Source organism: Loxodonta africana, chromosome 8, assembly GCF_030014295.1.
Source record: "Loxodonta africana isolate mLoxAfr1 chromosome 8, mLoxAfr1.hap2, whole genome shotgun sequence".
NCBI classification, from domain to species: Eukaryota; Metazoa; Chordata; class Mammalia; order Proboscidea; family Elephantidae; genus Loxodonta; species Loxodonta africana.
The window spans coordinates 57,920,246-57,944,029 of record NC_087349.1 but is presented as its reverse complement, the minus strand read 5'-3'; the positions used below and the strand labels follow the sequence as shown (position 1 = coordinate 57,944,029).

The following is a 23,784-nucleotide window of genomic DNA, read 5'->3' as shown; positions in this document are numbered from 1 at the left end:
TCAGGAAATTTAAGGGAGACATTTCTTCAGATCCTCCTCCAGGCTCTTTTCTGACTTTGGTTACTTTCCTAGTAGTTTCCATCTGATTTTCACTTAAAACCAGATGTTAACTATTATTATTACATTTCACAAACAACAATAACCATGTTGTTGTGTGTCCTCAAGTCAATTTCAACTCACAGTGACTCAATTTAACAGAGTAGAATGGCCCCATAGGGTTTCCTAGGTTGTAATCTTTATGGGAGCAGATCACCAGGTCTTTTCTCCTGCAGAGCAGTTAGTGAGTTCAAACTGCGAACCTTTTGGCTAGCAGCTAAGCACTTAACCATTGCACCACCAGGGTTTCTTACAATAACCATAGTGGGTGCCATACTAGAATTACACAATCAAGGTATACCCATGTGTCAATGGATTCTGTTGTATCTTGGGGCTACATCAGACTTCCTAGGCTCACCTATTGTGGATATGCCTAAGAGGCAAATTTCAGTTCAGTTTTTCCCCCACTCGACAGAGCCAGTCACACATGAGCAACAAAGATCCACCCTTTATTCAACTGGCTGTGTTCGTATGAGAATTTTATAGTAGCCTAATATAAAAGAGTTTACAAAATGTTCCAGGATAGGAATTAAGTAGTCATTATCCACACTGCTACTTTTCAGTAATTACAGTGAAACCTAAACAGAACGGGCTTTGGATTCAGATAGCCCAGGCTCTAATTCTGGTTCTGAGGCTTACTAATGTGCTACCTTGGGAAAATCATCTCACCTCTTTGTGCCTTAATTTCCACCATCCATAAAAAGGGAATATCTACACCTCATGAGAAATAAAAGTACACACTAGGCATTCAACATATGATAATTATTATTAGTTCCTTTTCAGAGACTGTATTTTCCATGAGACAATGGAAATGGACTCAAAGTGATACAGTGAGTAATCAACTGGGTAATACCCAAGAGTAAGGATGCCTTCTGAGAGCTTTGTAAAGCACTGTCACTAACATTGCACCCAGGATCTCGAGGTGGTGAAATAATGCTCTTGTCCTCACCTTACCTGTTCCTTTCTGAAGACCAGATTATATGCCGGTAACAATTTGGGCAACCACTTTATATCAGAACAGGGGAAGGGTACACAACTGAGGGGCTCTGATCACTCAAAATCTTTTGGCATTTGCTTTGCTCTTTGCAGTGATGTGAATACTATAAGTGTTGGGCTGTCTTTTGGACCAGTCACAAAAGTGCAGTCACAAAGTCCCCATTGCATTTTGATAAGAAAGCCACAAACTCCATACCACATGTGTGATTAATAAGGTGACCTTTGCCCCTACTGGTAATTTTGGTAGGAGAAGTAATCCTGAACGACCTGGAAGTAGATGAAGCAGGTCTGAGCTTAAGCATAGGATTGGCAAAGCATAAGCCAAGAGTGGATGTACTCTGGGCCTCCCATATGAGGCCTGACCTAGATGGTAAGTAAATAAATTCCTCTCTGTTGCATTAAAATCATTGTTTTAAAAGTTCAATTATTTACCACTGCCATGGAAATAGCCAATTTCCGAGTCTTACCAGTATAGCCTTTATTATCCAAAAATAACAGTTGAATTATAACCCTCTACTGAACTTTATCCAACCTTAAAATATAAATATGGCTTTTTAAAAAATAATTCTTAATGTGACTATCCACTATAGTGTAGACACCAACATCTTCTATTAAAAGAAGAGATAAAGGAACCCTCTAAAATTGCCCTTGCAGCTTTGCACGTGCAACGGGGGGTGCTAAAGCATTTCCCCATCCAAACTGCGTTTAGTCATGCAGCTTCTGGGCAGACCTGGGTGATCTTAAGAAATTGTGAACTCCTCTCTGGGAGCCACAAAAACTACTCAGCTCACCCAGGGGAGGTGAATCAACTCTTCCGGGGTACCATTTCACAAATTATTGCTGCAAAAACATCAACCCTGTTTAGGAATATAAACCCTAGCCCATATGATTGAGACCAAAGTTATTCTATTTTGATTCCATGACTGGAACAAATTGCAATCTGCCCACAAGCCTGAGGAAAACTGAAAGGAGACTAGGACTGCGGGTAAGCCAAGATTCCAAAGAACATTCAAAACCATCTTACCTGTCTTCCTGACGCTGGCCATCTTGGGAGCTACAGATGAGGGTGGGATGTTTGAATGTGAGTGTATGTGTATGAGGTTCATTGTGGCAAGGTGGGATAAGCAGAGGGACAGGGCAGGAGGGACAGGTGGGGTATAAAAGCAGGGTATAATTTTGTGAGCAGGCAGGCTTTATGCTTTCCTTAGGGTATATGGAAATATTATGAATCAAATTAAAATGCAGGTAGGTCTAATCATTTTCTCAAACTATGTATGACTAAACTAAATGGTACACTGGAAGAGAAAGTCCACCTTATATGGGTGCTGAGAGTTAAATACATAAACATATTTTGATATCTGTTAAATGCTGACCCAAGTCATGGAAATAAGTAATCTGATAGCTTATTATTAAGTTATGCTCAGAAGAAGTATTAATTGAGGCTATATTTCTTCTTTACATTAGTTATCTACAAAGTAGTCAGATATAAAGTGGACATTTACCTCTAGGAAATCACTTTGAGATTGTAAACAGTGAAAAAAATGCCATTAAGAGCTCTTGGAAAATACTCTCTAGCCTCTAATGTTACACAGAGTTGCAGCAAATTGAGTATTAGATAGATCCTAAAATGTAGGGATGATCTGCACTTTTTGTGAGTCAGGAGCATGCTTCTGATTTGCTTCCTGTTCTATTTGAAGTATTAAACAAAAACATTATCATCAGCATGAAGAATTACTTAGAAACTCCTTTAAACTCTGTACAACTCTTCTCAGCACAGCCCTTCTCTGGTAGCAACTGTCTGTACTGAGCACATGAAATCTAAACTCATCCCACATATTCTCCTGTGGTCAATATTATTTCAATGATCTTCAGGTTAGATCAATTCACTGTTTTTACCCGAAGTAAAATTCCATTACATTTCACTTAGTTTCTTTTCACGTTTTTCCTTGTGTTTTCGTATGCACTATGCACTCTTAGGTGGTAAGAAAAATGCATTATGAAGCCACTAGATTCTAGAAATTAAATTGTTCAGGTTAATAGTGCTTCTTCATTAGTGGAAAGTATGTTTCATGCCCACAGAACACTACACAGCATCAAATAAAGAGACAGCTACTAAAAAGCTCAAGATGGTGGTAGGGACATGCACTATATGGCAACCCTTTCAAATGGCTTCATTTGAAACATTCAGAAAAGGACTAGACTTGCTCATGAAGCCAAAAACAGAGATCAATAGGCAGCAAATAAACAAGAACCCTTTTCCAGCTACAGGAACTTGTATTGGGAGATACAAGATAGAGATCCAGTCACACTACAGTTTTTCTATGTGCTGGGAGATTTTTTAAAAAGATATAAAATTAATTTATAAAATACCTAAAGTATGGTCCTTCAGTGTTTTTATTCACATCTTCTACCCACTTAGCTACATTATAGTCTCTTTTGAACCATGGGTTTAAATACCTGCAGAAAGCAATGGAAGGAACAAAGAAAGCAGAACAAGATAGAAAATCTGAAAATACACAGCATAAGCTTAGCAAGGATGTCTTCACCCTCCAAATGCAAGTGACTATGGCAAATAAACCAGGATGGATGTTGGATGACTATGAGGCAATCTGTACAATGACATGAGAATAATCTCAGCTACAACAAGGCTCAAGGCATTCCAGAATGTATTCAACATTTCAAGGAAAGCCTTTTCCAGTGGCTTCCCAAGGTGAATCAGAAGCTCCCTTTCAATCATAGCACTGTCAGCAGTCCCATTCACCCACCTCCAAAGTGGCTTTTTCCAGGCCATCTCTCATTTGGCTTCTTGGTTTTCAAATAATAATGGTGCTTTTTGAGAATATTCAGGTAGCTGCAATTCCAACCTGGTGTTTGGGCATGTAACTCCCCAAGAACAATAAAAAGGAGCAAAGATCTCTCTCCAATATGAAAGGAAGGATGTTAATATAGCCTCTGTCTCACTCCCTAGAGCAGACCCCAAGCTGGAGTTAATAAGAAAGCACTCTCCAGTCCACTCTGTGAAGAGCAGAAAGGGACCCGCTCTTCTGATCCTGGAGCCCAGCACACATCGAGTGTGGTCCAAATAGGCCTCCATGATCTTGAAGCTGGGTTAAGGCATTTTGTGGCAGCTGCAATGTTCCTTCTTCCTCTTTGTGCACTCCAGACTAAGGCATTCATGCTTCCATTAGGAAATGGCTCTCAGAAGTTGCCTTCCAAGTGTCTGAACATGACTGACTGCCAGAGGATAAGAATGACCTGATTAACACCTCCTTGCTGGATCTGGCAGAGTCTAGATCAGAATTACTGTACAAAAGGAAAATGTCAGAGGTAGTAAAATTTGAGGTACAAGTTTGTTTCTTTTCAGAGAGTTTCCCCTTTGAATTTTACTCTGGGAACAAAGCAAAACCACATCCCCTTAGAATTTGCCCTTGTAAAATAATATAGATTCAATATTGGAAGAATTTGGAGGTTTTACTGCATTTTCTCATTTTTAAAGGGTCTTCTAGAGATACTACAGAAAATGAAGATTTAAGCTCTATAAAATTTTAAGTTGTTTGGAAAAAATGAGAAAAATGTAAAATACACTATTTTTGGTTAGAGTTTGCTTCTTTCCTCCATATTTAGCGTTTAAGGTGTTTGCAAATACATTTAAATCAAGACTACATTTCCATAGTTCTATACATACATAAAAACCAGATTTTTTTCATAGTCCTTTCTTTCACTATTAGCTATAACTAATGTCCTCCACAGAATAACATCATGAATTTCCCTCCTAAGAGAAGGGTTTTATTGCTTTTTATGTTTATAAGACCATTTTTGCTAAAACAATGTCTCCTGACTCAGGACCAATTCACACTTGTTTTTCCTTCAGCCACTATCATTGCCAACTTGTGCTTTTCAAGGAGATAGTCAATTAAAACTTGCATAATGATTTCCACTGAGACTCTGAACCAAAAGGAAAAGTCAAAAAGCAAGCCACAGATGAAGGCTGGTGAATGCTCTGGCCTGGGGAAAACCGTAGAAAAGCCCATGCAGCTGTAGTCTGGTGATACATAGCCACACAGCAAACTGAGTCACCTACAAGTAGACAGCCACTTCCAGGAGACATTTGTTCCTTTCACTGATAATCTTACGAGCCCAGAGGACTGGTGCATGGCTGTTACAGGAAACCCACACCACATGGCTTGATTTGCATTTGACGGAGCTTTGCCTGTTTCAGGGAGCATTTCAGAAAGCTGTGATCCATGAGAGCTCGCAAATGTTTGCTCCTTCTGGGGATCTGCCCGTGAAAGTATATTCACAGAGGGCTTTCTAACATCTCTAGGTGGCTGGAGTGATGGAGCGTATCAAATTGCTCTAAACCTGCCTGTGTGGCTTGACTTGGCTTGTAGCGCAACATGCAAAAAAAATGGGTTAGACGGGGTAGGAGAGCCCTTTGTGTTCTCCAGGATGGAAAGGCGGAGGAAGAATAGCTGGTGCTGGCTGGACCAGGAGCACCTCCGAGCAAACATGGGGCTCAGTCAGAGATCAAATGACCCTGTTCTCAGCCAAGGAAGGGACTTGGAAGGAGATTAAGTGGCAGCCCAGAATGAAGGGGCAGGTGGAGACTGACCTGTGATCCAGACTCCCTGTCTGGGGGCTGTCAGAGCCCCCTGGGCTTATGCCTTGGGATGGGACTGTCTGGGCGAGGGAGTGCCCAGGCTCAGGTGCTTGGGGCTCCCTCCTGTAAAAACACAATATATAATAGAAAGTCTGAGCCAAAAATTTTTTTTTACATTATGTACAACAGTGAGGAAGATGCAAAAGCTTTTGAGTGGAAAAACAATACAGTACACAAAGGACATTTTATTTTGTTAATTAGCAGAGCATGCATTTACGTTGCATGTTTTAATTCATGGCCCTGTTTTTCATCATCCTTTGGGATGATGAGATACTAAAGGGAAGGCTGAAATAATGGACTTGATAATACCACTTAATCTAAAAAATAAAAAAGTTATGTTTGTGGTCATTCTGCTCCTCTTACAGTCACACAAATGATATTGTTATATCAGAAATAAAACAAATGGGATTATTTAACTATGGAAAGTATAAAAAAAAGTCAACATAATTCTTGATAAACTGTGTATTAGGAATCCTTATAAGATATAGAGAGAGACAGTTCCCATAAATCAGAGTATGTGAGAATAGTGGTCAGCTTCACAAACTTGGCTCCATTTAATACACAGGTCATGTAACCCAAATCTAAAAAATCCGAACAATCTGAGGGAGTCCTTAATGCTTCTCTCTCACAAAAATGTTTCCATTTGACATCTTATTAAATATAATAACTTGATTATCTCACAAGAAAGATTTTACAAGGGCTATCTGTGGTATCAGATTTTTTTTTTTTTTTTTGCTATCGTAATTTTTAATCACGTGATATGAGTAGCGATTTTAAACACAAAGACAATAAGTGATCACTCTAGGAAATATTATATGAATCTTGCCAAACACAAAGACTTCTTTGGGTCCTAAACATATAGCTTTAACATAATATTGAATCTTTTGTTTGTTTCTATTTTTTTCACTTAGTTTTCAAAGCCTTGTTATAGGAAATACAGTTAGGAAACTAAATAGCACACAAAGGAAGTTCTAAAGAACATTTTGCAGTTTTATCTGTACTCTTGTGAGCAACTGAAATCAGCTAAGGAGCTCTTACCAAGTGACCTCATGCAAAACAAACCAAAAAAACATTCCAAGAAGAGTTTATCAATAATGAGACCTAAAGCATCCAAGCGCTTTGGGAATGTGTAAGATAAACTCTAATAGATTAGTTATTTATGATGGAGTTTTGTGATACCATTCTGGACCATGCAATTGTATCACTAAACATTGTCTACTATTTCTAAGGTAAGTATCCTCTAGTAAACTTTGACAAGCCACTTACAAGACAATACCATTCAGCTGGAAGGTCCAAATTTCAGGGCAATGTTATTATTCCTGGACTGAAAAAGGCAGAGTATATGATGGAAGAGCTAACATAAGTTTCTGACAAGCAGTTAACAAATACCAGCTACTGGGATTTTTAAAACATTAAGGCATGAAGAAGCAACAGACGTCCTGGGAATAATAACTACCACTGCACTGAGAAATAATTCAATTTGTTTTAGATGGGTCAAAAAGTACAGGTAATTAAATCAGGTGGCAAGGTCAGTCCAGAAGGATACTAAGGGTATGTTTTATTCCACGAAGACAGGTAACGGTTTGATGAAGCTTTGTTACGCTCGTACTTTCTTAAGTGCAGAAACAAACAAAAAAGTGCATGGTGATTACTTCACTGCAAACTACTTTAAATGTAACTTCTGACCCCCACCCCCCTAGAAACATGTAGCTAACATTGAAAAAGGATCATGTTGCATTTAGTAACAATGACTCAGTTAAGTTTAGGTAAATGCCCTTTTAAATGTTCTCCGAAGGAAAATTGAAAAGGGAAACTTGTTTCATTAGTCTGAGAGAATGGTTAGATTGCAGCCATGAAGACCTCCGAGCAGTGGTTTCAGACCATGAGCAGTATCATGCTCTAGTACGGAATTTTCCCTGATGCTTCCAGGCTGTGTGAGTATTGAGGAGAGGAAGGGTGACCCTTCTGAAATGGTTGGACGCCAGGTGATGAAAAGAAAGGGATGTTATCAAAATTCCCTTCAAATACAGAACCAAGACACCACAATGGCAGGTTACTGGAGGACAAAGCCTGCAGCAAGGGTGAAACCCCTGCTATCAGTGAATATTGGTATGGGTACAGTTGCGGAGATGCCTATGTAAAAGAGAAAAGTCATGGTTAATTTTAAAAGGGCAAAAAGGAATTGAAAAGACAAAACTAAAACCAGAGGCTTGGTTTATGGTTCTTTGGCTATCTGGATAATCAGCTTTTGACACTGATTGCACAGGACCTTGGAGTTCCTTTTACCATTAGAGGTTCAGACTTACTCAGTTGAATTAGACCGAGGTCTAAATCTTTTGCCTCTGATTTTCTTTCTGTTGCCTCCCAGGTTACCTGAAAAAGATGGTTTATAGCGAGATAGGCACATAAATAAACAATTGCCCTAATTACATAAGATTTCAAGAGCATATAATTCACAACTTTAAAAAAAAAAAAAAATTGTCACTGAGTTGCTTCCAATTTATAGCAACCCCATAGGACACAGCAGAACTGTCCCATAGGGTTTCCAAGGAGCTGCTGGTGGATTCGAACTGCCGACCCTTTGGTTAGCAGTCAAATGCTTAATCACTGCACCACCAGGGCTCCAATTCACAACTAGCATCACCTGAAAATATGGGGGTTTGTAGCCCTGTATAGCCTTCTCAATTTGTCTAGTGTACTGATGTTACTGAATCATCATTTCCCATCCAAGAAAAAAGAACTGGACCTTCATACTAAGTATCCTTCTCTCTGTTGGGAGAAAAGCTAAAGAGCTTACAGAAAAAACAACAAAGTGTTTACAACCAGGGATCAAAGACGCAGAACTTGGGTTACATGGATAAGTGGATTCTGAATGCTGCCTTATACCTTGCCAAGAGTTACTTCGAGGTCGCCCATTTTCACAGATGTCTGAAATATGCTTTGTGTCTGGAATTCTTTCACTCCAAGAATGAGAGAGTCCATTTGACCTGAAATTAAAAATATTTATAAGCTGTTCAAAAGTGTATTTGAATTAATATTTTGAAATCAGTAAGCAAAACTTCTAAGTATTACTGTGTGTTGAATTTAAAAAAAAATCTGAAATGAGAGAATGAAGAGAACATGAAAGTCTTCATGAAGAAGGCAGAGTTACATGACATTCAATTTAAGAAAAGTCAAATACAATGGAACCCCATTACAATAGATTGTAATTAAAAAGAATCAGGTTATACTGCAGCCAATTGACATTCCCCAGAACAGGGCAACCACATACAGCAAATTCTCTACACATTTCGGTTATAAAACCCCAGCAGCAGACTTATAATGGGGTCCCACCATAGATGTTTCTTAATTGTAAAGCAATGGTTTCCATTCAAATATTATGAGAACATGGACTTCTAAGAGATTTCATTGAGATTTGCTCAACTACACCTGGTTAACCTTTATGAAAGTAGTATTTAGGTTTTCTTAAGTAATAAAGTTATTTTCTGAAAATTGGCATTTTCTCTATAAATATGGTCCGAAAAACTGTAATACACGTTGGTTAACTGTCCAATAGCTAAATTGTATCAGATAGTTATCATGGAAGTGTCTCTCACAAAGCCCATGTACCATTAATCCTTTCTACTATTTGTATCCACCATCTTTAAACGAAGTCTACAAGAAGCAAAATTTATACACCTACCTTGTACCAAGTAAGAAAAATATTTTGACAAACTACATATACAATTTTTAGCTGCTTAAAAATCATAACCCACTGAAATTTGGCTCAAATCTGGGAATTATTCAAATGACATTTTAAGCTATTTTTGAGGTACTTTAGAAAACAGCACTCCAATTAGAAAACAGCACTATACAGTACTTAAAATCTTTACCATATTATCACTCTGGTTAATTACTAAAAATGTCTTTTTAAAAAGAATCTTCTACTGGATGAATGAAAATAAATGGAACTCAGAACAATTATTACATGATTAATTCCCTAGGTTGGGGCTTTTTCAAATATGGCTTGCTAATTATAGAATGACTCATATTTTGTACAAAAGGATACCCATTGATTGTTCCACTTATTTACTGTTATTTAATTTATAATATTTGACCAAAAAATATATATATACTGAGAAATTTAAGTAGTTCCTTAGCTTTCTTATTCGCTTAGCCAAAAAAAAAAAAAAAATTTTTTTCTTAAAGGCCCCAATTATTTAAAAGCATAAATTTTTGTCTTCTATAGAGCTGTACTCCTTGTACAAAACTAGTGTTTCTATATTAAGCTATGTTATTCAAGTGAAAAGAATCCTTCATGTTTACCATAGTTCTTTTTAAAATAGTGTTCCCAGATCTCACAGGTTTTCTCCCAGAAAAATTCCTTAAATTTTCATTTCTGGGTAATGTTTATAAAGAGTGAGGTCTATTGTGAATTTTTACAGATGATTCATTCTATGCAGAATTCCAGAAGAGAGAACATTTCCTCTCAAACAGAAATTTCCCCTTCAGTCTACAAAGTAACTAACATGATGAATGTAATCCATGGGGCTACCAAATATTTCTTCTTATTCATCCCACCCCTATAAAAAAAATAGCCAACCTTAAAAGAAACTCTTCCACAGGAATATTTTAGCTTCCTTCAGTGTCAGTATAGGTCTCATTTTCTATCACGTTCCTACTATTTATTTCTTCTATCAGTTTATGTTATTAAGTAATTATAAATAAAACATGCAGAATTTTAAACGGTCTTATATACCTTAAGATCCTAGAGCAAGAATACAGCATCAAAGTTTAAGACATATAAATTATATTAACCCCATCTGTGCTAAAATACTTAGGCAGATATTAAACATACTTAATTTGGCAACCAAGCTGTAAGTTATGAAGGCTAGAAATAATTATCCCAGGAATAAAAGGCAAGATGGTAATATTCAAATATACGATTCACAGAGATCTGTTTCACAGCGAGCTTCGCTTTGCTATATTCAAAATTAAAAAATACTCAACACAGCATTTATATTACCAATTAATTTTAATAACTGCTTTTACTGAAGCATGACAGTAACCTTTTTCTTTGACTACCAAACATGACATAAAGCTCACCATTTAAAATATTATTAAGTACTGTTTTCTTAAGCCATTACAAGATTAAGACTGAAACACCTGGGGTTTGTATACAGATTTAGGGTTGCTGCATTTTTTGTTTGGATTTTGTGGCCTGATTTGCAAAACAAGTGGTTCTGAGCATATGGCATTTTGAAGTACCAGTAATCAAAGAACAAAGGATACTATTAGTTAACATTCAAGAAAGAAGGAAGAAGTAATCAAACCTGCTGCAAAATAATGAAATGTTCTGACTAATGGAATAATGTGTGATGGAACAGGTAGAAATCTGAAAATGCGACAGAAAAGCAGACCTCTTCTTAGAACTAGACGCTGAGTTTGTGCTGACTCCAGGAGCAATGTCGCTATAAAAAGAGTCGCCATCTCCAGGCTTTTTTACATAATCTCCCTGGGGTAATTGTCTAAGGCACAATAAACATTTCAGAGTCAGAAAACAAGACACAGACACGAACACAGACATATACAAATATTATATCAGGAAAAAAAGAAGTAGGGGTAATGATCTACATGAATCCAATCTATAACAACACGTAAGATTATTAATTCATGTGACAAGTCATTCTACTGCAGAGGTCAGAAATGCAATCACAGAAGTCTTTACAGTTTGGATGAATACAGCCTTATTTTGGGAGAAAAACATGGAAAGATGAGTCTTTTTGCTGTAACTTCATTACACTTGGAGATGTTCACTGCAGTTTTATCTTTTTTTTTTAATAAATTTAGTGCTGAAGGAGAATTGCTGGGAGAGACAGCTCTTGCCCAGATAAAGCACAGTTTCTCCATCCCCCACCCCCACCCTCACTGGTGAATCATGATTTGTAAGAATTACATAAAGTAAGTAACTTTGATTTGATTTTAAAAGACGTGATTAATTTCTAAGCTATGTTCTATAATTTAATCCAATTAAGTCCTTATTAGAGTTCTGTGTTCAATTTGGGCTTTCCTTGTTCATTTAACAGGAATATGAACAAACTGAAATAGATTCAAAGGTGAATCAAAAAGGACATTCTGTAACTGGACAGCAGACTATGTGAGGGAAGGTAATTTACCAAGAGCAGGGAAGTGTTGAAAAGATAACCGAATTCTTGTTGAAATTATAGAAGGATGTTTATAGGCAGTTGGTAGGTGACCTCAGCTCTCTATCTCACTGTAATTAAGAGTGCAACAAGGGAACATCCATGTAATCTGCAGGATTACACAGGGTGACCCACTCAACCCTCCTCCCTTATTAGCCAAAGTAAAGGTCCCTAAGAGCCAACTGCATACAAAACTTGATTTAGTTCCATTCAGTGCTATTGTTGGAGGTACCACAAACAAGTCCAGAACTAATTTTAAACAAAGCTATACTTAAACAGGTATCCAATGAAGGCACAGATTCTTTAACTCCTTTTCCATTTGTTTTTTCTGTAGTTACTACGCTAATCTTGGTTATTTGCCAATATTAAATTCTACCCAAAAATGCCATTTTGAGATATTTCCTTGGTTATACTTATTCCCATATTGTCGTAAATGTTTAAAATCCTTGGTCATTCCTTCTTTTGAATGATTGAATACTCCTCATATTACTTCAATGCTATATAGTCACGCATCTCTATAATTCTGAAAAAGGTTTTTCAACTGATAAAAAGCACATATTCAAATTTGTTTGAATAAATTTACTCCTCTCTCTTTCAACTTAAGAAAGTAGACTTTCTCACTAGATTTGTATGTAAGACTAATACAACCATAATTCTTTTATATATTTTCCTTCAAAATAATTTTTAATTCTTTAAGTGGCTTCAGTTCATTATGGTTATCCTATGATCATTACATATTACGAAACACGAGTTTTAAAGGAAAAATAATACACCCCCCATATTTAAGTGTTAATAAAACAGGAAGAATGATATATCTTCCTATGTAAGAGATCATTAATCTCTGGAATCATATTTTGTTTTACCTTGTATCAACAAAATATTCCCTCAATGCTTGAAAAGTGCTCTCAAAATCATAGTTCTGTATGTTGCCTCACAGATGAAACTTCCCTTTAGTATCATATTAATATTTACAAAAGAGTATCAGAGAATGTCCCATCAATATTGGCTTTCTAACAATAATCTTTATGGTTATCAGTCACTATTATTTTTAATGATAATCTTTATAAGGTGATGACATGTGCCTCACCAAATTCAAATTAATAAATAAGTGCTTTGAACTATATTTGACCTTTCCATTACTCTATCCCCCAGATTACCCTCTCTTTACGTGGCTCTGACATTTAGGCATTTACCCAAAGGCTCCCTAAGCTGACACTGCTGGTGTAAGTGGGCTGCTTCTCACAATGGATGGGGCCCAGTTTGTTCTTTTGTTAACTAGGCATTTTTAACCACCCCTTCACTGTGACTTTTCTCCAGTCCACCGTCAGTTTTACACAGTATACAAACATCCTACATGCTAAACATTATCAACTGTGGACTTCAGTCAAAGGGTTGGAAGGAAGTTTTAGTTTAATGTACTTCTGGGGCACAGCCAAGTTTTTATCATCTTTGGAAGATGAATTTCTTATCTATCTCAATTGTGAAGTCTCTAAAACATAGAAACTACATCTCTGCATTCTTATAATTTCAAAAGGACTGCATGTAACCTTCTTCAGGGTACATGCACGAAAGTGTTAATGATAGAGGCTATGAATTTTGTTTAAGATCTCTGAATAATAATATTTTAAACTCTTCACTGTCCAAAAATTTATCCTTTTTTCAATATTAATCTATTATATACCATCACAAACTTATTTCTTCTTGTTTGACCTTTAGTGAAGATAGAGAATACTGGGTTCCCATCATCAATAGAATTAACATTTCATCATTGATTATAAATAATAAATGCAAAATGCAAACTTATACCTAAATAGCCCAATTAACATTTTAATATCTAATTAATTTTTCCAGTCCTTTATTATAGTTATGGCTTTGTTTGCAAATTTTCAGTGTTCTACTTGTTTTATAGAATTTTGGAACCCCTCAAGTGACTACCATGCTGGGGGGTTTAATCACTGCCAAGTTTTATAATGGGAGAACTATGTCATAATTCCCACGTTACATGTAGATATTTTAGAAATGTGCATAAATTTTTTTGTAAATAATGACAAAAAGAAAAAAAAAGCTACTGTTCATTTTACTTAACTAAGTTTTTTTTCCTCAAAAAAAAAAAAAAGGGTCTCTTCATACATTAATTGCAGGTTATTTCCACGTCCCCTCCCCCATATAACTTTGATTTAGTACTTCATTTTGTGTTTTGAATGGATATATACCATTTAATAATGTTCTTTTTAAGGTAGTTCCTATTCTCTAAGGCAAAGACCAACCCCTATAACCTAATGACTCAAGAGGAGCTGATTCATGCGAACTGTCATTATTATTTCTCCCCAGTCTATAATACCCATGCTTAGTGCTTAATTGTTCTTACTCTACTTCAGAAGACACCATCAGGCCAACTCTTAACGTGTTCATAATTATAAATCATATAGTTGTTGCCATTCTAAATTTAAAAAGGAACATTTCTTGGATTATTCCAAAAGTCTTTAGGCAAATAGCTGAACTTGTTACGAGGGAAGTCTGACCATTCCTCAAAGCATCCACTGAACTATAATATTTAAAGAACCATCTGTATACTCAAAATGAGAATACAATGAAAAATAAAACATTTAACCAAGTCTAAAACTTAATGCTGAAGGAGTCTCTTATGCTTGTTTGATATCTGGGTTGTCTCTTAATGGAAATGTTACTTTACTGCTTAAAAGAATATTGTATAGTGTGTACCAAACCACCCTAACAGATGGGTGAATATCACTGAAATAATATAAAAACAAACTAAGAAAGGTCTGAGAAAAGGTGGGAGGTTCACATGGAAAATGCAAAGTGGCTACAACAGGTGAGAGAGAAAAGAAACGGGCAGAAGAAGGGTTTCTGCTTAAAGTAAAAGCATGGATCAGAAAGATGTGATCTAATTGCACTATTTCTTGATAATCATAATGATATGTTCATTTTACACAAAAAAGAGAATAAGATTTCAACTGAAAATGGATGTTCTATATATCCAAGTTCAATTAATGTTTCTTATTCTATTGCTATTTGCAAAACTGTCTGAAAACTAAAACTCAAACTTATGCTTCCTTTTACAAAGTATACTGCTGTTAAAGTTCTAAAGCAATTATGCTATAACAAAACAAAATCAAATTGAAAAAACGGCAGAGGTCTTCTTTACTAAAAACTATAAGGAAAAAGGTAACTGATCATCCTTCTAACTACATAATGTCTAAGGCTTTTTCCTGGCCCCTTCATTCCATGGTTCTATCCTTTACATGGAGACTCTGGTAAATTTAAAGTGATATTGTTCCGATGTGTGGTTTTGCCTCCACTGTGCCCAAGAATGGGGCTTCTGTTTTTCATTAAGTAGTTTCGTAAACAAAAAGAAAAAAAAGTGGGCTTGCTTCTCACTTTCTGTCAGACTTGCAATTATATATATATATCCCTTTCCTTCAATAAAAGGAAAACTTTGAGGACACATTCTCAGGAGAAAAAATTTATCAGACTATCAGGGTCATTCAGAGAATTACTTGCCCATCTTCCCCAATAAATTAAAAGTTATACCCAATTTGGCATTTCTGTACCACTACATCATTCATAAGCATGTAACATTTACATATTTAATATGGTTTTACATCTAGTGTCAAAGTAAAACTTTACAGTCTCTAACACTTCCAACAGCTCAACCAATATTTGGGCTCCACTATTTTAGAACCACATCCACCTCTTTTTTTAGAAGAACAGAGAAACACAAAATTTGCCAAAAATCACATATTAATAACTTCCCTTCACTCGCAGATTACAAAATTTTTTTTTTCTGATTTTAGAGTTGAGGAAAGTTTGTTATTTCTCAAGATCACATACTAGTAAGTAGATTTCTGATTCCTTGTTGAAGATATTTACGCATTCATAACTTCCTGATCTAAGGTCCATTCTTTGCTACTGCCTTCTCTTCTCTGTTCTAAGAACCACTGTGCAAATCAAAGATTTATGAGCTATGGCAAGGGGAAAAAGTCATGCTGAGATATACCAAAATCTATGAAGTATCTGCTGAAGATGTGACATCTCTCAAAATATGAACCAGATCCAAAAGGAGTAGCCAGACTGATGAGACCGATGAAATTATGAGTCAGTGATACCAGGAGGCATAGAAAGGAGATTCAGGCATGGAAAGTAGATTGTGAGTGTGAAAATTTTCTTCACTATACCTATGCACATACTGAGTTAGAATGAGATGTTGGTGCAGTTATACATATTAATAATTTTTGTGTAATTTGGGCAATTGTCTTATTCTGGGTAGTTTCTATAGTGAGAATATGTATTAGAGTACTGTTTTAACTTTTACTACGTTACATATCTAAAACATTTTACTTTTCTATTTACACACTCATCAATATTAAGTTACATTATACCTTTATCTGCTATGGGAAATGGAGCTGAATCATCAATTTTTGACAATCTTATTTGCCTAATTTTATTTTCCACTGAAGAAAGCTACCACCCTTAGATTCTGATATGGCTAATCAACTTCTACCCAAAAGGCAGCCTACGTGGTACCTGCTCTTCCCTAGTGCTTTTGGACACAAGCATTTAAAACTCTAAAATTTTAAAAAATTTAACTGATTGTTGTCTCAGATTTACTTTTTCCATAAACAATGAAGTAGTTACTCCAGGGTAAGGGCAACAGTTTCTAATATCTATTCGAACTGACCAGGATCTAAACGCCCTGTGGGCACCATTAATTTACACAGACCCTATGCAGTAGTGGGTTTATACATACTTAGGAGTTGGAATCGACTGGACAGCAATGGGTTTTGGTTTATAGATACTTATAGATAAAGTCTTACCAGGATTTCAAGTTACAACGTGAAAGGACACAAAAGAGTAAAATTTAATTTTTTAATCTGTGAAAGAATGAAAATTGAGACTGGAGCCTGAAAAAGTGTCACCACGCTTATTATATCTTAATCTGCCACAGGCATTTAATGAAACAAAGGAAAACACTAAAGAAACAGCAGTCTGCATAAATATCTTGGACATGAATGCTTTGTCTCTCTTTTTATGCTGCTGGTTAAACATAGATCTTAAGGTTACGATGAACGGGATGCCTGACCTTTTCCAAGGGCTTTTTTATTCAAAAAAGTACACGAGATAATTAGAGATCCCAACTATGCAAATTTCTTTAACTCCCTGCACAATTGCCTATTTAATACAAAAACGTTTTCTCATGCAGAGATAAATAGGCTCATCAAGTACCAGGACATTCCCCTGAATAAACTTTATCACTTATATATCAAAGTTATTAATATAACAGCAAAAAAAAAAAAAAAATCTCTCGGAAAGTATGAGGTAACAAGAGTGTTGTTATAAATGTGAGGAAAAGTCGATAAACTAAGTAGAAGGTGCCGAAGATGTGACAACTTAATACAGAAGAAGTTTGCTTTAGCTGGAAAAAAAATCAATATCCATATACATTACTATAAGAACAACACAAATTAGATCCTCCACTAATTGTAATATTGTTGGATGAAAGAGCCATAAGTTTTTAAGATTAAATACTGACAGATCTACTTTAAATGAACACATTTCACACCACCAATGTTAAAATTATTATTTCAAGGTCATAAAAAACCAAGATTAGTATATGATCATTGTAGCATAAAAAGAAACTGAACTTGATTTCCAATTGCATGTATAGATTCCAAAGATGCTCATAGGATTTAAACCTTTGAGTTATGTGTTCAGATTGTTCTCATCACATACCTCTGTTCTCGATAGTTTCTTTTCATGGACAAGAAGAGAGAAAAAAACAAAAAAAAACACAGGAATTAGTTAGCTAGAAAGGATTTTCATCTAAGAAAGTACTAAACACGAATACATAGCTCTACCATTCACTGAAAGGTCTCTACTGGAGGATTCTGAGTTGCAGATTTAAAATGGGGAATATCTACACACAAAAATGTTACTCAATCATTAGCAGAAGTGATACTAAAGGTTTAGTGACCATATTATCAAATAACTATCCATTTTTAAAAGCATGAATAAGTTGCAATGATTAAAGAGTAAATGTTTTTTTAACATAAATTGTATTGTATTAAACATATAGTGATGTTCTAAAGTCAATCCTGTTTCAAATACAGGTTTTCAGACATTGATTTTAAATAATGAAATAAATGAAGCAAGCTAGTTATATAAATTGGGTTTTCATAGAAGTAAAATCATAATCCATTCCTTTTAGAATATATATTCCAAACTACAACTAACACTAAGAATTTCAAAGAGAAGAGCATAAACTGACACCAGAATATGCTATTTCATCATGTATGATAAGTAGGAGTTGTTAGTTCGTGGTTGTTACGGACTTCCTAAGCTATTGCTACTTATTCACTGAAGATTCACTCTGGGAATACTTTATTCAAAGTTTAGTCTCAGTTTTTTATTTGGTCATATACTTACACGAGTTCCAAAATAAGCCAACTTTAATCAAAATCCGTCCTAGAAGGTTTGGTAGTAAGGTACCAGTGACTTTTTTTCACCAGAAGTGTTAACTTTTTAACTATCATAACAGGATTATTAAAATTTTGAAGCCATGTTAGAAAGGCCAAGTAACTCAGTATTTCTGGGTTCCTTGCTCTAAGACCAAGGACAAGGTTTCTACGCGGACTTCATCTGTAGCACATTCACTTGCCAATCCAGTCCATCCACATTGTCAGTATCATGTTTCATGATGGGCAAAGAGGGTAAAAGTGCCAATTAGTTGCTTATTAGCTTTCATTCCTGAAACCCTCAGATGTGGGAAAAAAAAAAAAAGCCTAGAATCTTTCTATTCAACATATTTTACTTTTGATTCCTTCAGTCTAAAATTACCTAAGCCATCCACCAGTTTCACATGAATATTACTCATTTGCTATTCCTGCTATTCCCCATCCAAAGGCTTAGAGAATGGGGAAGTGGGTTAATTGGAAGGGCTAATAAGAAAACAGTTCTTAGGTCTTCAGTTAGTTTTTGGATTTCAGATGGAATATATAAAACTTCATATTTATGGCCTTTGATTTCTGTACTAAAATTTCTAGTCTATTTTTTAAACATATTCTGAATCATTTTAGTGATGTTAAAACTTTCACCATTTGAGTTAAAATTATTTACAAAAAGGATACTGCAGTATGAACAAGATTTATCTTTTCCCTTAATGTGCAAAGCATATATATTCATAAATGTAAAAAAAAAGTAAAACCTCAAAAGAATTCTCATGAAAAATAATCAGACGAATAGACATATGCACACCCATGTTCACTGCAGCATTACTCACAATCGCAAGAAAGATGGAAATAACCTAAGTGCCCATTAACAGATGAATGGATAAACAAATTATGGTACATACACACAATGGAATACTATGCAACAATAAACAACAACAATGAATCTTGCAAACATCTCACAACATGGATGAATCTGGAGGGCATTACACTGAGTGAAACAAGTCATCACAAAAGGGCAAATATTATATGAGACCACTATTATAAAAATCCAAGAAAAGGTTTACATAAAGAAAAAAAAAACAATCTTTGATGGTTACGAGAGAGGGGAGGCCTGGGGAGAGGAAATCACTAACTAGATCATAGACAAGTGTTAATTTTGGTGAACGGAAAGACAGCACACAATATAGAGGAAGGCAGCACAACTTGACCAAGGCAAAGTTATAGAAGCTTCCTAAACACATTCAAATACCTTCAGGGACCAAGTTACTGGGGCTGAGGACTGGGGACCATGGTTTTGGGTGACATCTAGGTCAGCTGGCATAACACAGTCCATAAAGAAAATGTTCTACATCCTACTTTGGTGAGTAGCTTCTGAGGTCTTAAAAGCTTGCGAGCTGCCATCTAGGACACATCTATTGGTCCTATCACGTTCGGTGCAAAGCAGAATGAAGGAAACCTAAGACACAAGGAAAATACTAGTGCAAAGGACTAATGAACCACATGAACCACTGCTCCACCAGCCTGTGCCCAGAAGTGGATGGTGCCCGACTACCACAACCAACTGCTCTGACAGGGATCACCATAGAGGGCCCTGGACAGAGCGGGAAAAAAGTAGAACAAAAAATTCAAATTCACACAAAAAAGACCAAACTTACTGGTCTGACAGAGACTGGAGGAACCCCCAAGATTAAGGCCCCCGAACACCCTGCTAACTCAGAACTGAAGCCACTCCTGAAGTCCACCTTTCAGCCAAAGATTAGACAGGCCTATAAAACAAACAGTAATACACATGAGGAATGTGCTTCTTAGTTCAGTGAAGTATATGAGACCAAATGAGCAACACTTGCTCAAAAACAAAGACAAGAAGGCAGGAAGGGACAGGAAAATTGGACAAATGGACACAGAGAACCCAAGGTGGAAAGGGAAAGGGGGAGAGTGCTGACACACTGTGGGGACTGCAAACAACAAAACAATTTGTGTATAAATTTCTGTATGAGAAACTAATTTGCGCTGTAAGCTTTCACCTAAAAGACAACAAAACTTTAAAACCAATAGTAAATAAAAAATGTAAAGAATGAAATAAATACTTCCAATTATTAAACACATTAAAAAAAAAAAAAAACCAAGCCAATGCCGTTGAGTCGACTCCAACTCATAGCAACCCTTTAGGACAGAGTAGAACTGCCCCGTAGGGTTTCCAAGGAGCACCTGGTGGATTCAACCTGCCAGCCTTTTGGTAGGCAGCCGTAGCTCTAACCACTACGCCACCAGGGTTTCCTATTAAACACGTATAGCCACATACAAAAAAAAATCATATACAGGAAGAAGTACTCTTAAGCCTAATCATTAAAAGCAATGGGCAAGGATAATTCCCTGGGCAACAGAAATAGATATTTAGGTTTTATGTTTTCTGAAATGTATTTCTAAGATTATAAAAATAAAATATCAACTTTCATCAAAAGGTGGCAGAAAATCACACATTGTAGAGCTAACAATTTTCCTTTCAGTTTTCATGTGGCCAAATGAAGCCACTGGGCTACTTCAAAATAGCAATTGTGACAGCATCACTACATGGGTTTAGTATCAAGGAAGTCGAGGAAATAGCTAATTTTCCTGAGGAATGAGGAAAGACCAAGGAATATATGGAAAATCCTTCCTTTCAGACATGTAAGTTCGTAATTCATATGTTATACTGAAATCAGACTGTGCAAAGATAAATATCCAGCATCCCTCACGACCAGCCCTAAAAGAACCAATAAGAATTGTGCACCTATGAGCTGATAAGGTGCTGGGTGCTCATTGAATCAGGACAAAATATTACTACTCTGCTGTGCTATGTTTCAAGATACAATACTATGCTAATTATATTATGCTAAGCTTTACTAGGAAACCCTGGTGGCCTAGTGGCTAAGCGCTACAGCTGCTAACCAAAGGGTCGGCAGTTCAAATCTGCCAGGCGCTCCTTGGAAACTCTATGGGACAGTTCTACTCCGTCCTATAGTATCGCTATGAGTCAGAATCGACTCGACGGCACTAGGTTTGGTTTTTTTTGTTGTTGTTGTTTAAGCTTTACTATACTGTTTGTGTTATTTCATATATATTCTTTCACAAATGTCTTTCTGTATTTTAATGGCTTGTAGCATACAAAGTTTATCCTGGCAGTAAACTAACTGCTCTTCCTTTCAGTCAAAGGGAACCCTTCCAGGATTTGACCTTACAACAAGCAATTGTCCACACAGTTTTAAAGGTGCTTTGTCTGATTCAATTGGTTTAAGACCACATCAGGCAATAAATAGCAAACACATACATAGCATTTTCTGTGGGCCAGGAACTATTCTGAGTGTTAATTCATAGAGCAAAGATGATTTTTTGAAAGTCTTGAGGTAATTTTATTTAAGTCTAAAATATACGAATTCCTAAATCTTTTAGTAACCTAAGTGTAACCAATGAGGAAAAAAGGCTATACAATCAGGCAACACCCAGATGCCTAACAAGTGGAGAAAAACCCTGGACCTGGGGACCTAGATGGAACACCATCATCACAGAGCAGCAGAACTGTGAGATTAAACTACTGAAGACAACTTAGGGTTTACCATATGTATGCTTTAATGTATTAAATTGAAATTAGTTATCTGAACACTAAGGAAATTTTTATATCGTAAGACTGAGGTACATGAAAAGGAAACTGAACACATCCAATGTATAAATGAGTTTAAAATGTTTGAAGGTGTTTACTTAGCAAATTTTTAAAGGGATCAAATATTATTCAAAGTTCCCCCAAAATGATTAACTTTTCTAAAATTTACAAATAGAACCCAAAAATATTGCAAGGTGAATTTTGGAGCTAAGGAAGCTTTGGGATTTTAGATTTTGCTATTTTAAGTTGAATTTTAACAAACAAATTAAACCTCTGAACAGTGTTTTCTCTACCCAAAAACATCCACATAATTAACAAATAATAGAGCTTCCTTGATATTGGTTGTGAAATGAAAAGATTTTGCCCTTGGCATGCCGCACTGCCATGGTAAGCGCTTAGTAACAAAATCTGCTGCTGTTTTCTTGCTGATATTATTGTTATCACTGTGTTGTTATTAAACACTGAGCTCTCTAAATGACTGTCTTGCCTAGATCTCTGGAAATAGGTATCAGTCAAGAGATGCTGAGTCACTCAAGTGAAAACCAAAGCAGCCTTTGTAAAACGCAAGATTTAGACTAATTTTAACTCACTTTAATGATTTTAAAACAATATTCAGTACTTTTAGAATAGAAGATAGTTGTCTCAAAATTGAAAAAAAAGATAAATTATTATTACTTCTAATCATGCAAAGAATAATCTTTGAGTATTGAGCCAGGATGATTTTCTTAGTAAATACATTCATGCAATGATATAAAACTTTCTAAATGTTTTAATTCAATCAAGACGTGTTAGTGTTTTGACAGTAATATAGAGACATTTCACTTACTTATAACCCCATGCAGTTATTCCTAATATGAGGGCCAGCACTAAAATGGTGCCAGCTATTATGCCTATTATGATATTGGTACCAGCAACACCTGGGGGAAGAAAAGAAACAATGAGGGTCGGTGTATTTAATTGAAATTTTGATATAAAAGTCTTTCAGGAACTTTATTCCCCAGATTTGAAATTACCACACTAATATTATTAAAAGAAAAAGCAGAAATTAAAAAAAAAAAATCAACCATAACTCAGCATTCCATGTCAATTTTTTAAAAACTTCTTTGTGTATGTTCCTTTTTAAGTTCTTGTCCAAGTGCATTTTTACACCATTGTATTTTCCATATATCTTCTGATTAGGTCACTGAACTGAAAGAAGGAAGAATAAAGAAAAGGAAAAAAAAAAATGTGGCCCTGTATTACTATATTTGCATACCACCCTCTCGGGCAGAAATTTTAGAAATCCATGTTCCTTTTGACCCTCTCCCCTTTCTCAGAAATTCTAGAAATATTATTTTTTGTATCACTCCGGTTTGACAACTAATGCATGATCTTGTATTGTTCTTAGTTTTGTGTGTGTGAGAGAGACAGAAATAAACAGAGAGATCGATTATGGCTCTCAAAGTAAACAAAAGCTTCTTGAAGGAGCCCTGGTAGTGCAGTGGTTAAAGTGCTTGGTTGCTAAGCAAAAGGTCAGAGGTTTGAACCCACCAGCTGCTACACAGGAGAAAATGTGGCAGTCTGCTTCCATAAAGATTTACAGCCTTAGAAATCCCATAGGGTAGGTCTACTCAGTCCTATAGGGTCGCTATGAGTCTGGACTACTGACTCGGTGGCAGTGAATTTTTTGGCTTAAGGGAGAAAACATGCCTACAGATTTATACCATCAGCACTCAGGTGGTGTATATGGTAAAAGCCCTGAGTTTG

General features: G+C 36.0%; 1 protein-coding gene across 1 annotated transcript in view; it reads right to left on the bottom strand.

Moving 5' to 3' along the window:
- The window catches only part of ADAM22 (ADAM metallopeptidase domain 22), a 64,381-nt gene that overhangs the window by 10,684 nt on the left and 29,913 nt on the right, over window positions 1–23,784 (bottom strand). Inside the window, exons 16-19 of the mRNA XM_064290404.1 lie at window positions 22,865–22,955; window positions 17,686–17,703; window positions 8,639–8,739; window positions 8,059–8,125 (exon numbers count right to left, since the gene is read on the bottom strand). Of these exons, the coding sequence (XP_064146474.1) occupies window positions 8,059–8,125; window positions 8,639–8,739; window positions 17,686–17,703; window positions 22,865–22,955 (277 nt within the window). The remainder of the gene's footprint in view (window positions 1–8,058; window positions 8,126–8,638; window positions 8,740–17,685; window positions 17,704–22,864; window positions 22,956–23,784) is intronic.